At 31.7% G+C, this 17,195-nt stretch overlaps 1 protein-coding gene across 1 annotated transcript in view; it reads left to right on the top strand.

Moving 5' to 3' along the window:
* The window catches only part of Gp210 (nucleoporin 210), a 133,523-nt gene that overhangs the window by 91,348 nt on the left and 24,980 nt on the right, over positions 1-17,195 (top strand). The window contains exons 35-39 of the mRNA XM_076490239.1: positions 505-677; positions 12,218-12,302; positions 12,417-12,549; positions 13,147-13,283; positions 14,185-14,323. Of these exons, the coding sequence (XP_076346354.1) occupies positions 505-677; positions 12,218-12,302; positions 12,417-12,549; positions 13,147-13,283; positions 14,185-14,323 (667 nt within the window). The remainder of the gene's footprint in view (positions 1-504; positions 678-12,217; positions 12,303-12,416; positions 12,550-13,146; positions 13,284-14,184; positions 14,324-17,195) is intronic.

Below are 17,195 nucleotides of genomic sequence, written 5' to 3'. Positions count from 1 at the left end.
TCATGTAATATGAACTGGTATTCCACCATTAAAAGTGAGTGATTGCATGAATGAATAATTTGTTTTGCATTAAAAAAACTAGAAATTTTTATCTTAAGGTAATGAAGCCAGAATGCTTAACAAATGTAGTAATGCAGGATTCCTTCTGTTTGGTGTAGCAAGAAGAATCATATACAATGATGTAAATATAGTTTAACAGGTTGTTTTTTTAAAATTTTTGATATACCTTTTTTAAAGTGGTTAGTGATTTCTATCTTTGTCTGCTCTTCTGGCTCATGATTTTTACTATATTATTTAAGCATGAAGCTTTTAGGTTTATTTTAGTTTCAAAACTATTTTATAGCAAAGGAATGATGAAAATTAAAAGTGTTGAAGTACTTTTTACATCTTGCATAATATTTTTTTGAGAAGAAAGGAATTATTCACTTTGGTTTTCCTCTATTTTTGTCCTAAAAATTTTATTATTCAAATTACTTTCTTAAAATATGTGTGTTATCTGATCAGGTCAAATCTGTCTCTCATCTCATGATAAATGCTCAAAGCACTATCCAGACCCTTAATCACTCTTTGCCTGTAATCCCAGTGGGATTGACTATGTTGTTATCTGTATCGGCCCATGACGACTTTGGGAGGAAATTCCATATGACCAATACAAAGATCAAGTACAGACCAAACAGGTAATGTATATAAATATTGAAGTGTGAAATATTTGTCCTTGATACAAAAAAAAATAATTTAAAGACACTATAGGAAGACCTCTCTAAGTATTTGTTAACGTCTTTGTCAGAATAAAAGGATAATACAAATGTTATTAGTTTTATAAAAAAATTTTTGGTGTTATTTCTATCCTGGAAATGTTTAGGACTGAAAATGTTGAAACTAAAAATTATTTTGCACTTTAAAAAAGTAAATGAATTTATATTAAATCAATTTTTCTGAAATTATATTGTTGTTTGAATAATATGATGATTTCTGGTTGTTAATGAAGCAAGCAGTTTATAATTTGCTAATATTAAAAAATATTACAGTACTAATTATTTTTAATATGTTAATACCATACATATATGAATTTTGAATTTTGCTGATTTACTAAAATATTTGTATTTCTCTATTTTAATGAATTGAGGAATTGGGCTTTGGAAAGCTTAGCTGTAAATTTTCTTCAGTTTATATAATATTATTCATAAATAAAAATATTCTTTTATTGAAAATTTTAGCAACGATAAAGTGTGGGTGGTAGTTGCTGAAATGCAGTAGTTGTGGTTAAAATGCAGTTCATAAGAGTGTCTTTGCCAGGTTGTAAGAACCTTTAACAGATGGTATCATCCCTACTGACTAAATAAATGACTTTATTTGATCTAAATGGTTTACAACAAAATAGACATAGCTTGAGTATGCTGATCCAGCTTTACTGAGCAATGCAGATGAAGTATGTCTAGTTCTGAAGCAAGAGAAAGGAAGAAGTGATGCTTTTTGTGGGTATGGACAGTTTGATCACTTATAGCACATCTTTTTATTTCCTGTGTCTGTGCAAAATCCCACTTTCACCAAATAGAGAAAATGGTTGATAAACAAGCCCATGAGAGAGAGACAACAGACTAAATGCAATCAGATTCACTACTTTAAAGTAGTGAACCCTAGTTCAAATATAACTATTCATTTAGGAGAAAAAAGCAGTTGTCTGGTCCTTCATGTGCTGTTGTTCATTCAAACTTCATGGGACTGAGCATGGTTTGGTATGTTTCTGTTAAAGTACATTGGATGCATGATATAGTTTTGTAACTGATACACAAGTGACTAGAACCACTTGATTATGCATTATACCAGTAGGTACATTGTTCTTCACCAATATTGAATAGAAAACTGCCTCTACATAATGTCACAGTTCCAGTTAAGAACTGTCATTACAGGCTTTTGTGTAAGAGTTGTCATTTATGTATAGATGATGTACAGAAAATGTCTGTTAACATAGCAAACAAATGCAGTTATATAGTGACCACAATATGTGCAAAAACAATTAATGAAATATATCAGTGCATGTAGACACTGACACTGAGATTCTGTTTAATATGCAGGTGGACATATCATTGGGTTTTATCTCTAGCTAATGTTGTGATAGAAATATGTAAATTCAACCATTTTCTGTCTAATACCAAGTTGTGTTCACTTGGGCTCTTATTTCTCCAAGAACAAAATATATTCTGGTTATGGTTTTCAATTATTATGACCCCGTGTTAAACTTACAAGTTAGAATGTGTGATGCTTGAAGATAATGCAGCTCAAACTAGTAGATTAATTGTTACTTCAACCACAATAAACTAACATGTAGATACATAGTTTTTTGTATGTCTGAAATCATTCATTGAAGAGCATGCAGGCAGAATTTGCAATGTATTTGTTGATTCAGATAATTGAGTGGGTAAAAAACCCATGCCTAACAACATCCACATGTTAAAGATACATTCTGTGAAGCTGATACCTTAGAGTGTGTTATATGTCAGATTTTAAAGGATGTTATTATTCAATTATTTAACAGTGTCTGATTATTACCACATGCAAGTGTCTAGATGAATTGAAATTATCCTACTAATTTAATTAAATTGTCTCTTACTTTCAACGACTGAAGGTTGAGCTAAATGATGAAAGCTTATCAAATGATGTTTTTGCCAAAAGAAAAGGCTTCTATACATTTTGCATCATATTTGGGCTGTACAGTACCCCAACCACTTTTGAAATGCTGATGGAAGCTACATAATTTGGTTGTAGGTGATACTGATGTCTTGTATATGCAGAGAAATATTAGTTTTTTCTGTCATGTTTCAAGATACATATTAAAACTTGAGCATAATATTTCATAATCTGAGACTAAAGAAATGCTCCCACATGTAAATGCATGTAAAATTTCTTGGCAATGTTTGACACTAAGACATGTTTGACCAACCCAGTCTAGTTGTTGGTGATGAATTTGTGCCTATGTAGGCTGACTGATCATGTTAAATTTATTATCATATAATATTAGTCTTCCTGCTAGCAATTCTTATTAATTACAATTTATTTTAAAATATCACAAAAACTGCCTAAATTTTCTAATCAGAATGTTTCTTGCAGCATTTCTTGTTAACAGTTAAATTCACACACACATTATTTACATAGTTTTATTCAACCAGATGTACAAGAAAGAGGATCTACTAGAATGAGACCATAGTGGATATCATAGCATTGTGCTTGAATGCTAAGTAAATCATATACGACTTGCAGTTATTTTCAGGGATGTTATATTGCCTCTGCGTATCACTAATGAGCTATTTCTTGTTAAGTTCACCTATTAATTGCTTATGCTGCCACGAGCCTAATTTAGGCCTAATTAGAAATTAACTTTAAGCTTCAGTTTTGAGCCTTAGTTTTTAGTTACAACCTTACAAATTTTACTTTGCAATTTTTCCCTTAAATATTGAAATAAATAAAAAGCTAATTCGTAGTTTTAGTTTTGTTTTTTTAGACTGAAAAAAGTATTCCATTATACAAATTAAATTAACATTAAAATATTTACAACATTCTCAGTCATTTTCAACTGTATCTCATGACACAAAGTGAAGGTAGGAATCTCTTTATTTAAATTCAATTTCACTTCTTCGGAAAGTGAGGATGAGAAAGGATGAAGAAAGAAAAAGACATCAAAAGGAAGGATGAAAGCAGAAAAAATGACAAAAAGGAATATAATTTTCCATCCTAAGTGGAAGAATGAATTTAAATGGGGAGAGTGCAGTGAGAGTGAAGATCTGATGTGTTGCATTCAATGTAGAGAATCTAAGAAGAAAGGTAGATTTATCATGAGAACAAATAATTTTAAGGTTGATTCATTGAAACAACATGATGCCAAGTACTTTACATATATCAGTTCAAAGAAGATTTGTAATGCATGTAAAAGGAATTCAGTACAGTGTTTTGTTCATGTGATAGATAAGTGGAGACAGGAATGCAAGTATGTATATGTACTTGTACCAGGAAACCAGCCTTCCAACCAACAGTAGCTGGATATCTGTACATAGCTATCAGAATGCAAAATGAAGGTCAGAAAGTACAATATTCACTTGTTTTAACACTATGTACTTCACTGCTAAGAATGAACTGTCCTTTACTTTGTTCTCAATCCTTTTGATTTACAAGCTAAGTATGGTGATGAGCTGCCAACTTATCAGGCTTGAAGAAAATTTATGTAATTCAAATGTGAGGGAATCCAAAATGAAATGTATAGTCTACTTGAGAAAACACATGTATTATCTATACTGAATAGTGGTGTGACAGGTGTATCCATTTCTGAACATAAGATTGTGTATACTCAGTTTGTGGAGAAAGGTATGCCAAAATTTGGACAATAAAGGTAATTTGCATTGACTGGATTATGACTTGTACTGTTTCTATCAAGTGAATTTATAGTGTTATTTCAGGGACAGAGTAAAAGAACAATAACAGGCTTGATACTTTGATAAATAAACAAAGTAACAATCAATAAGATGTTTATATCCAGTAAAAGTAGAAAAAATATAACATGATAATTGTAAAGACAGGCACATAACATCTTGACTACATGTGCATTCATTTATTTGAAAAAATCTCATCATTTGGTTTGCTAGACATTTTAAAATAGGATTGTCATCATTGTGGTCACCACAATCTCTTAAATCTTCATTGCATTTAGAATCAGTTTCATTGTTCAAGTCTAGCTTCCAATTTTTTGCATCAAATTCTGTAGGCATGTTAAAAGGATTTGTATCAAATTTTATTTTCCTCCTTTTTGCCATAATCTTCAAAGTTGATTCCAATATTTGTTCTTTTTTCTTATGTGTCTATACAAAATCATTTTGATCAATAAAAGATTCTCCATGGTTTTATATATTAAACTTTGCCTTCTGTCATTAAAAATTTAGCTGAAACTTCTCTCCTTGCAATTGGCAAGATATTTCTTTGTTGCTTAAGGCAAAATTATTCAGCAAATGATTTAGTCCAAATCTTATCTGTAAAACAAATCTTATGCCATGCACTTTGGGAAAATTAAAATGTTGCATAACAAATTCTCTGGCAATTGTCTCAAAGTGCCTTTTGAACTTTCCAAGTCATTTGAATAAGTAATATGTAGCTATCATGGAATCTTTCATGCCAGCAAATGATTTAAATGTTATCTTTCAATGCCAGCTCAACTCCATGAGAAATGTAATAAATACCTTGAAGCCACAGATGGTTAGTGCTCTTTAGCTTTGCTAGCAATTCATTGTAATTGCTATTTTTATAAGAGGCTCCATCAGTTGTTGCAGTACATACTTCTGCTAAAACTGAAACATTTCATCACTTTTAAATACATAATTAAATATATAACCTTTTTAGATTACTGGCATCTGCATAACCAAAGCTAACAATTTCCTGTAAAGCAGCATAAAAATAAACTATGATACATTGTTTGAGGTTTCACAAGGTGCTTTGGAAAAGAGAAGACATTGAAAAATTTACCTGTTATAAATTTTGGAAAATTATTTGATATTAATATTATCATTTATAGTAATTTGGGTTAAATAATAAAATAATAATTAGATTTAGTAAGAGTGTCAAAGTTTTAACTTGGAGTTTAGTGGCATAAATTGTACTACAGTGTTAAATTAGGCTAACTCTGTGAATGGTACTTCAGGGTTAGGTATAATTCAATTGACTGATAAATTGCAAAATAGGCTAGTACATTGTTTTATTAAATAAATATAATCTAAAGACTTGTAAGTTATATATAATTAGAGAACAAACTTAATTACTTTGCTGTGAAGACAAAGTAATGATAAAAAACTAATACAATTGATTATTAAATGGTAGGCTTAACAGTAACAATGTGTCAAGTAGACTACTGTTACTTGATATTGAGTTTATATCAAGGTTATAAGTATGAATACAGTGGTTAAAACTAGTGTAGAAATTGAGCATTCACAATTTGTTATGTGTAATTGGTGCAGTGCAATGGTTTTCTTTGGGAACTTTTGACTGGTGTGTACTTTTAAGGAAGCTAGTAGTGTAGATGTGAAATTTGTGTGTAGAGTTTGTAGGTTGAAGAAGGAAGTAATTACTAGTAGATAAAGAGAAGTACAGATGAAATGAAAGCTTTGCTTTAAGGAAGCTAGTAGTGTAGATGTGAAATTTGTGTGTAGAGTTTGTAGGTTGAAGAAGTTGGAGGCTATCGTAATTACAGTAGAAGCAATAGATAAAGAGAAGTACAGAGCGTGGGAAATAGCAGCAGATTTCAATAAAAGCTTAAGCTTTTACTTGTAGGAGATACATCAGCTAACAATGACTTTCAGGAAGTTAAAACACTAATAGAGCTGAAAGTAATGTATGTAATTGTAATGAGCCTAATTTATTGAGTAACATTTCAGCTCTTGGTTTCTGCAAATGAGGAATGATTGGAGGGAAGAAAAACAAAATGGACAGAGAAGGATATGGAGCTATAGTTATATGGGATGCTTGGATAAGACATAGATAGGATAGTTTGTGGGATAAATATGGAGAGAAGAAAATAAATATGTAAAAACGGCTGTTATGGGTAGAGAAAACTATGTAGATGAGCGAACAACGTTGTTCACTCCTCTACACAGAATTTTCTCTACCCATGCCAGCCGTTTTTACGTATATATATTCTTCTCTACAAGTGGGTTTTTTCATCATCACAGATGAGAGAGAGAAGAATTAGATTATAGTAAAAAGATGTAGAAGATATAACTGACAGAGCAAGAGATACAATAAAGGTGCTGGCATTGATGCTGTTTTTGTTGTGTAATGCAGGGAAAGGTAGATCAAAGGAACTAATTTATAAATATAAGGGGTTGATAAAGAAAAATACCATAACTTAATTTTGTTAAAAATACTGTCCAGAATTAACTGTGAGGATGAAGTTATAAGTATATCATTGGGGATAAATTCTAGGTTTAGTACATAAAGGATAAGCATATTAGCTGTCTGAACTTGTGGGATCAATTTAATGAAAGCAGGGAGCTTTTTTGGAATGGCTTACATTTAAATATGATAGGGGCTGTCTTGTTTGTTAAGGCTATTAACTGAACAGTAAGAGGAGTTTTAAACTTTGACTAAACAGTGGTGAGGGTCAGGATAAACTAAATGCAAAAAAAAATAAGAAGCAGAGAAAAGCTTATCGGAAATTAGTATAGAAGTAGTTGTAGTGGTTGGCTTAATTGTTACTGTTGTAATGCTAGAAGTATAATAAATAAAGTAGATACCTTTAGAGCATTGGTAGGAATGAAGGAATTTGGTGTAATGGATGTAACTGAAATATAGTGAAACAGAAATGATTTTGTTGACACATTTATTTCAAATATGGGGTTACAGGCTATTTCATAGGGACAGAGTACTAAAAAGGGGAGGGAGATGTTGCTTTATATGTAAAATGTATGCTTCATCCTGTTGAAGTTGAGGATATTAAGGGCAGTAACAAGGAAATTAAATCTATTTGGATTTCTATTGGCAGATATAAAGGGAAAGGGCTTTTTAGTGGGAATTTGTTGCAGATTACCAGATGGAATTAGTGAGAAACTTTACAATGAGATTACAATTTCAGCTGCTAATGAAGTCATAATTATGGGTGATTTTAATTTCAGAAATACAGATCAAATAATGCTAAAATCAAACTGAAAAATAAAGGGTTTTTGAAACTGCTCAAGATGGCTTTCTCCACCAATTAATCAAGGAACCTACTAGAAACTGTTATTTTAGATTTATTGTTATCTTCAAATATATAAATAACTGAGAGGCAAAAATTGGGGAACATCTGGGTGCAAGTGAATCATTGCTGTATTAGGTTCAATCCAATATCTTGCTACATATGAACATAAGAAATAATGATATTTTGTTTACAAATTTTAAAAAAGCAAATTTTGAAGGGATTGCAACCAGAATTATCTGTTGTTCATTGGCAAGTTCTTTGGAGACAATGAGCAGATGTGAAAATTTTTGAACATATTCCTTTAGTAAGAAGAGGGTATGTACAAGTAAAACAGTCACATTGGCTTACAAAGAGTACAAGAATGAAAATTAAAGAAATGCACATAAATTTAAGAAATTTAAATTGGCTGGTATGATGAGAGAGTTAGATGGTTATAGAAGATCAAGAAAGTTGGTGAAACATGAAATTATGACATCAAAAAGGATATCAAAGAAAAGGTTGGCTGAAAATGTAAAAACTACCAGTAAGGACATCTTTAAATTCTAAAAAAAAAACATGTTATGATGGAGGTTGGATCCTTGAAGGATGATAATCTGATGATTATGAGATAGCTGGGTTATTGAATTTTGCTTTTTCTTCAGTTTTTAGTAATGAGGGTTTAAGCAGTATTTCACATCATAAACAGTTGATAGATGAAAAGAAAATTGAAAAAGGTGACTACATTAATTCTGATCCTGTTAAGAAAAATTAGGAAGTTTAAAAAATGATAAGGTTCCTGGGCCAGATAATATTTTTCCAAGAATTTGGAAGGAGGTTAAAATTGGATATGTGAGCCACTTGCTATTATTTTTTGTAAGTCCATGAGTAGTGAGTTGGTACCAGAGGATTGGAAGTTAGCTAATGTCACTCCTCTTTACAAGACAAGTGACAAAAATTTCCCTTTAGTCTTACATCAGCTGTGGGAAAAGTTTTGGAAGGCCTGATAAAAGATACTTTGCAAAGCTATTTGACAAAGCCTAAAATTATTTGGGTAGTCAACATTGTTTCACTAAGGAAATATCTTGCCTTACACATATTTTGGCATTCTTTGAAAAAGGTTACTGCTTCTATAAAAGAGTGGAAGATTGTAAATTTGGTGTATCTGAATTTTCAGAAAGGAAAAAAAAAAAACTCTAGGTGTGGGAGGTAAGTTAGTAAACTGGATAGAAGAGGGTTGTTAAAAATTGTCTTCAGTCAAACTGGTCTAATGTTACAAATAGGGTACTTCACATCTTAGTATTATTTTATATTAATGACATAAATGAAGGAATGGTCAGTGAGTTACTTAAATTTACAGATGATATTGAGATCATTTGTGTTGCTAGCTGTGAAGAGGATGCTACAGATTTACAAAAGGATTGATAATTTAGTGAGTTAGGCAAATAAATGCCAAATAGATATTGACTACAATAAATGCAAGATAATGCATTTGGGTTAACATAATTTGAATTATAAATATAATGTGGATGCAAATCACCTTAATAGTGTCATGAAAGAAAGGGATCTTGGTGTTACAATTGATCAGTCTAATAAGTCCATTCAAGTAGTGGGGTGTTGTTAGTGGTAGGGCAAATTGGTTATATATTTTATCTACAGAAATATTTAATGCAAGCCTAAAGAGGATATAATTTTGTATAGATCATTGGTTAAACCACATTTGGAGTATTGTGTTGCTCAGTCTTGGGCTTCTTACTTTAGATAGGACTTTGAATTGTTGCTAGAATGGTGACTGGGATGGAGAATTTGTATATGAAAAGAAGTGGAAATCTCATTGTTTTCTCATGAAAAAAGAAGAGTTAGAGGGAATCTGATTTATGTGTTTAACATTGTAAAGAGTATTGGAAATATTGATACATTATCTTTTTTTCATACTTAGAATTGAGAGTAGTGGGACTAAGGGGCATGAATATAAATTTTAGTGGCCCAGCATGGCCAAGCGTGTTAAAATCCGAGGGTCGTGGGTTTGCATTCCCGTCGAGCCAAACATGCTCGCCCTTTCAGCCATGGGGGCATTATAATGTTACGGTCAATCCCACTATTCATTGGTAAAACAGTAGCCCAAGAGTTGGTGGTTGGTGGTGATGACTAGCTGCCTTCCCTCTAGTCTTACACTGCTAAATTAGGGACGGCTAGCACAGATAGCCCTCGAGTAGCTTTGTGCGAAATTCAAAAACAAATGAACAAAATAAATTTTGGCAGAGCAGGAGTCATCTTCAGCTAAGACAGTTTTTTTTCTACCACAATGGTTGGTCTTTGGAATGAGTTGCTTTCAAGTTTTGTGAAGTCAGCACATTTATGTTAATTTAAGAGAAAGTGTTATAAGTATGCAAATGATAAGGGCTGGCTTTAAGAATTTATTTATTTATTTATTAATAGTTTAATTTAGAGGATGGAACATCTGAGATGGACCACTAGGTGACATGCTGTCCCAAAACAATATGCTATGTTTATTGTTCTAAATAAAATCAGTTTGTTTTCAGAACAGTTTAACTTGTGACATCTGTTACTAAGTACAGCAGATGCTATTGTTGAACTAAAATCACTGCTACTTTCTCACAAATGGCTCCTGCAATAACATTAATAAATGCTTTTGTTCTATTGGCATGATCAAACTTTGAAATTAGGAGAACCCTGTCTTGTTTTTGCACTTTAACTAAATTTTGAATGCCAATAGAGGCTTTCCATCCACAGCAAGCAACTGAGCTGTTTTGAGCAGCTCCTTGTACCTTCTTCTTAGTTTGTACATACAGATCTGTTTTGAATCAAGGTTGGAGAGGGAAGCTAAAGGACTGTCACTGGCATCAGGAACTCATTATGTTCAAGCAGCTTTTCAAAATCTTAAAAGCACAATTTTAAAATTGTATAAAATTTACAAAACATACATTGTAATAATACAATTTCCTAAAAAAAGAGCAGTTTGAATTAATAAAATAAATACAGTAGAATCTATGTAACAAATAATCTCAGAGTGACATAATCACATGCATGAAATAAAAAAATATGATACTGTACATAAAATCAAAACAAAGTTACAAAATCAGTTTTCTGATTACTTTAATATATACTCACTTGGCTGAAAGGTAACAAGTGTGCAAATTCACAAGTAACTCAACCAATGTACATGTCTTCTAGTTAGGCATTGGAGTATAATTGGATATGTAGTTGATAAGAATTTTAATGCAATGAAGGCCAAATTAAATCACTGAGTGTGTGCAACACACAACTGCTTTAGGAACAACCATTTTTCCTGTAGATGCTTGCAATTTTCATACAAACAAAAGTCAGGCAATGCTTATGTTTTCCTTTTAATGAAAAGCAGTACTATAATAACTGTATAATGTAGCTGAAAGCAGAGTTCTGTAAAGGTAACACTTGGGATTGCCTTTGATCTGTCAATATAAAACGTAAGAAGTAATTAGACTGTACATTATAGGCAAGTGATACAGGCTATATTTGTAATGACAAACTATGAGTGGATATTATAAACTTGAGTCATGAATATGTGAATAAAATAACATTTGTACACAATCAAAGGAACTTGGTGCATTTTTTTTTAAATTCAAATATTTTGTGATAAATTCAGTGCTAGATATATATTTGTAAATTTTTTGCTGTCATTTCCTTTCTTTTGTTTTGTGTTCTGTTGCTTATAATTCAGATACATCTGAAAGTTGTTTCAACAAATCACAATTTAATATTGGTGTAAAGTTAAAGCCAGATTGAGGACAAGTCTAAGAGAAAGTGAGCATGGGTACAGATACAGAAAAACTCACTCTCCTACTTTTGTCACATTATGGAAATACAAATTTGTGAATGTAGATATGTAAGATGTGTTTTTAAACTTTATTTACATTAAAACATGTCACTAACAAATAAATATCATCTTGTGTATCAGAAACCTTTTCATGTGAGAGGTTTATTAAGTTTTTTGTAAATTTAGACTGTTTTATTTTTGAAATTACTGACCAAATTCAGTAAACCCAATCTAGGTGAAGAAAATAGTGAAATGAATCATTGCAAATAAAATAATAAATCTATATATAATTGTGCATATATTTATCTTTTTTTTTTCCTTGGAATTGCTGTATTGTATTAATTATCAGGTTTACTGTAAGGTTGTAAAAGGAGGCATAAAAATCTACCTTGTAATTCCAAGGTTAATAACTTTACTTTCTTTAATGCATTCTTTTCTAGTGCTTCTGTAAATGTCATTAAAACATTTTATTAGGTGTTTGAAGTCTCAAAATTGTATTATTTACTTACAATGGGTGTATTCATGAGCACATGAGAAGATTTTGAACTTCAGTTGTATGTCTTTAACATTATATATAGTGCTGATTTTTTTAATAAGATATATCAAGATATAGGCTATATTATTAATGAATATTCTCCTTAGTTTTGATTGTTTTTTTACTTCAGCAGATATAATGCAAATGATAATTGCCGTTTCTTTTTTTAAATTCACAGATTTGATCTTGTTTGGTTAACTGAAGGAACAGAAAATGGAACTTTAATTGCCAAAGCACTAAAAACTGGGCATACCATATTGAAGGTACTTTTTTTTTTTGGTGAATTTTATAAATAATATTATTTTGAACATCTGAAAATAACTTCCAGTTTTGTAAGTTATCTCATGAACTGCTTAATTTTATTTCCTTTTATATAGGTATGGGATTCTAAGAACCCACAGTTGGTAGATTATGTGAATATCATTGTTGGACATGCCATAGACCCCATATCTTCAAGCATTACAGTAGGTGATGTGATTTGCTTCAACAGTGTTTTGGTGTCTCAGGAAGGTAAATATATATCATCTCTATCAAGATTTCCTCCACACAGTAAAAATACTCACAAAATGTTTCAAGCTAATAATAGTCCTCTCTAATCTATATATAAAAAATGAACAGTGTACATCATCCAGGCAATATTAACTGTAATGTACAAGCATTTTTACATATCTGATATTTTGAAAAAAAGCTATCACCAGAATTTTAGGCTGTATGATTATAATAATTGTGTGTTTTCAGCAAAAATAACAAGTAATGGAATTTTAGCATCTTCTTTCTAATCAATTATTTTTGTAACAATGAAAATTATAAAAGTAAAACTTTTGCTCCAACTTGAAAATTTTTATCTAAATATCTTTTCTAGAAATAAACTTTCTTTTTCCCCTTGTATATTAGATCTCTGTTAGTGTTTTTACAATACCATATCTATCTCTATAGTTTTATGATGCATAAAAAGTTAATTGCTATAATCACTTTTTGAATGATTTTTTTAAACAGATGAATACAAATATCTGGAGGCAAGGTATCTGACATACTTGTCCTTATTAGTTACCATTATTTGATATTTTTTAGTTTTTTATTTATTTGTTGAATTTAAATGGCTTGCAGGTCATCATGGAACCTGGTCCTCTGCAGATGAAAATATCATTCACATTAACCCAACAACAGCAGTGGGAGTAGCCATACAACCTGGTGTGGGAATGATTAATTATAACATTTCTGGAGTATTTGTGACTCAGTATGAGGTAAGTATTGTTTTATTTTGTTGAGAAAATGTTTCTTATGAACATTTTACAACTGTTGTTGTATTAGTACATTCTTCAAGTAATTAATAATTAGAAACAGATACTTCTATGAAAAAACGTTCTGGATTTACTTGTAATATGGTTTTTAACTGGGGATTACAAATATGTTAGCAAGTCAAGAGTATAATTATTTTTCACTATCTGATAATAGTGTTAGCCCTATGCTAGAGCTCTGTATTTTACATTTTAAACTATGGCTCTGTTATAAAAGCAAAAGTCAGTCCTTTTGCATGAATAGTAGGTTGCTACTGACTGCTTGCCTTTTTTCTGGTTGGTAGTATAAAATTAGAAATGGTGGCAGATATCCTTTAGTAGCTTTGCCATAATACAAACTGATGAAAACAATTTGGAAATGGAGAACATAATTCTAGTTTATGTTTCTATATTTTATACTTTAGTACAAGGTAGTTTTAGTTCATAACATATAATAAATGTGATATTGGTTATGTATGAAAAAGAAAGTTTGTCCTGATTTTTGTAGTTATTCCAGATATAAAAAAAATTGATTATTGAAAACAACATTCAGTTTGTATAGAAAATAAGTGCTTTAAAGTTGTTTTGTTAATGTATGAAATATGGGGAAGATGTTTTGGTTTTGTTGAAATTAACCATCCATACATCTAAACAAAAAGTAAAATTACAAATATTGAAAATATATAGTTCTAAAGAGAAGAAAAAGAACATAATCATCACTGTATTCTGTTGAAGTATATAGAATTGTTTGCATGGTTTGTAATTTACGTGCAAGTACTATTAGTTCTATCTGTGTTTAATACTGTGTGATAAATTACATATTGCTCATGGTTATATTTTAATATGTTAATAAGTCTTCTGGTTGCAGGTAAACATTGACCCCTTGACAGTAGTTACCATTGATAAAGGATCACTCCAATATTTTACTAATGCATATCTAGAAAAGCCATATAAAATTTCTGTATTTCTTGGAGAAGCAGCAGCAACACGGAAGTCAAACATAATAGGTTTGTATTATTATTTTAGTGGATTATTTATGACACAAACTTCTAGACCATAGTGCAGTTTTAAAAAGTAATAATAATAATAGTTTAATTCTAGGCCTAAAACAGATTTAAGTTGTAATTATAGATATTTAGAAACATTTTTTTAAACACTGATAATCCCATTAAGGGATATAGAACTTTAGTCTTGGTAATTATTTTACAAAACTTTTCAACTACAAGATCAAAGTCTGACTTTGCTGTTGTGATATCACTTATTTATTGGAATGATCAATGAATTAAAATATATATTGTTTAAACAAACTGATTGTACAATAAGTTTTCTGTTTAGTTGGGGATGTATCCTTAAAAAAAATGACATAAATAAAAATTGATTTTCCCACTAATATAATTGTATAAATAAGAGATACATTCTTGTTAGATATTTTTTGCTCATAATTTATGGAAAAAATTATTAAATAAGTATCCTAACACATACTACCACATTAATAACTAACTAACTAAATAAATTAAATTTGTTAAATGAATAAATATTGTTCATAAAATGCATTCTAGTAACACTTGATGTGATCACACTTTGAGCATGTTTTTTCATTCCAATATGGTATTTCCCTTTGCTCATGGGATTAGCTGTTCTTGTGCATTGCTGCCCTGTATATGCAAACTTTTTATTATGTATTCCACAAACCTTTTGTCCATCATTAGAATCATGATTCATGTGTCTCATGCAAATCATACATCACTTCTCTACCAATAGGAGCATAGTACGTTTGTGATGGATATGACTCCCTGTACTGAATTATCACTTGTTTGGAGGTTGGATGTCACCCGTTTTTGCCTTGGTTAGTGTTTAGCATTGAATTAGTTCTCAGAGCAGTTTAATTTAACATATTTAGTTTGTTTTAAAGTATTTGGGCTTAATTACCCTTATTCTATTTATATTTATTTCTTCAAACATTTTTGTCAACTATTACAACATGGATTCCAAAGTTAATGCCACCAACTTTGGTGTCTCGCATTCAACAAACACTTCACCATAGGCTTCAAGAGCTGGTGACTTACTGAGAAATTTGTCTTACATGGAGATTGAACATTATGCAGGTCAACGTTATCTCTAGACATTGCCTTACTTCCTCCTGAACCTGTGGAACCTGAATTTTCCATGCCTTTTAACATCCTTTCTGATGATTCTGTTCAGTTTTTTACAATTTATTCAGACTATTTCTCCTTTCTTCTGTATCTTATGACCTGCATCATTAATTACTGCATGAATATACTTCTCAATCCTTTTTGGTTTTGCCCGTTTCCTCACATTTCAGTTCAGGCTGAACAGTTCACCTCTCATGATGACGAGAAAACCAGCCATCTTTAGAATACAATTCGCCTCTCATTTGGGTGATGGTGTTAGTATGCCTCATCCCCCTCAGGCTTTGATCAGTCTGCCTTCACATATTATAGGGTTGACTGTCCATATCTTGACCAACACCTATTAGGTTTTACACATTTTGAGGATGGGCCCAAAATCTACCATTAGTATCATCCATCCCCAATTTTGCTGCCTCCATTTTATTCCCACAAATCTTTTGTAGTATCTTCTTCAATCCATCTCTTGTCATAGACTCTTTATATAAATCTTAATGGATATTTTTGGGCATTCTCTCCCTCATTACATCCACATTGGATTGTGTATTATCTTCGGTGATTTATTTGTTGTTGGGACCTTTTAAGTTGGGATGCCATTTTCCACAGAACCAGTGTACATGCTCCTTATCTCTGGGATTTGTGTACGGCTCAGTTTTTAAAATGTTTCTTTTTAGTACAGTCTTGGAGCCCTTGTATGGTATTTGTCCCAGACCAATCTACACCCTCCCATGTGATAGTCCATTTATCTCAGTTTAATGTGGTGCCAAGTCCAGTTTCACGCACTTCCAGTCCCAACCCTTACTTGTGTCCCCCTTTTTGAAGTGCCACAGCTTGTTTTCCTTGATTATGCAGAATACACCATCAACAGTTTGGTGGCTACCTGGTTGATCTGGGTCTGGTAGGAGATCAACCTTTGGTCTTTGTTCATCAGTGACATCCTTCATCACCAGTGTTTAGGTTCTTCAGGTTTTGTCAGAAGGTCTCAAAATTCCACTTTTTGCCCTATCTCCCTTATCTCAGGTACTGGTTTCTTTCCCTTCTCTTTGGAATCCCATAACTTGCCAGCATCTATCAGAGGCAACATATGATCTCCCCACTAACCAGGCTATTAAACTTTTTCTACATTATTCACTGGAGTTTGGCTCCTATGTGTTTGTTGTTCCCCAAAAGAACAGGTACTGGTGGCCTGTCATCGATTTGTTCACCTTACAGATTTTGCATTGGAGTCATACCTCACTCTTTGGTGGGCATTTTTCCAGATTGATGGATGACCAAGATGGACATTTTCAATGCTTATCTGCATATTCCCATCATGGAAAGATCTTGTCCTTGTCTTCAATTTGTCCATCAAGGAGTGGTGTGCTAATTTTGTGCTTTACCCATTAGGCTGGCCTTTAATCCTCCTGTTTGCTGTTTTGTGGGAAGAGCTTTTATTCTTCATTTCTTGCCTTGTGTCATGAAGGTTATATCCATTTTTACATGGACAACTGTCTACTTCTAGCCTATTCAGAACAGGAGTCGGCAAGTCATACTTTTCAACTTCTTCTCAAAGCTGCTTGGGTAAGCTGGTTGGTCAAAAAAGTTTTTCCTGCATCTTACTCAACACTTTGTGCATATTTGGGTGTCTTTTTCAACATTCACTTAAGTAAACTTAACCTCTTTCTCTTTGACTCCATCCTAGCCATTCAGTGAGCTTTGGATCACTTTTTTCTCATTGCCAGACATTATCTGC

The sequence above is a fragment of the Tachypleus tridentatus genome, chromosome 2 (genome assembly GCF_004210375.1).
Source record: "Tachypleus tridentatus isolate NWPU-2018 chromosome 2, ASM421037v1, whole genome shotgun sequence".
NCBI classification, from domain to species: Eukaryota; Metazoa; Arthropoda; class Merostomata; order Xiphosura; family Limulidae; genus Tachypleus; species Tachypleus tridentatus.
This window is presented reverse-complemented; position numbering and strand designations above follow the sequence as displayed.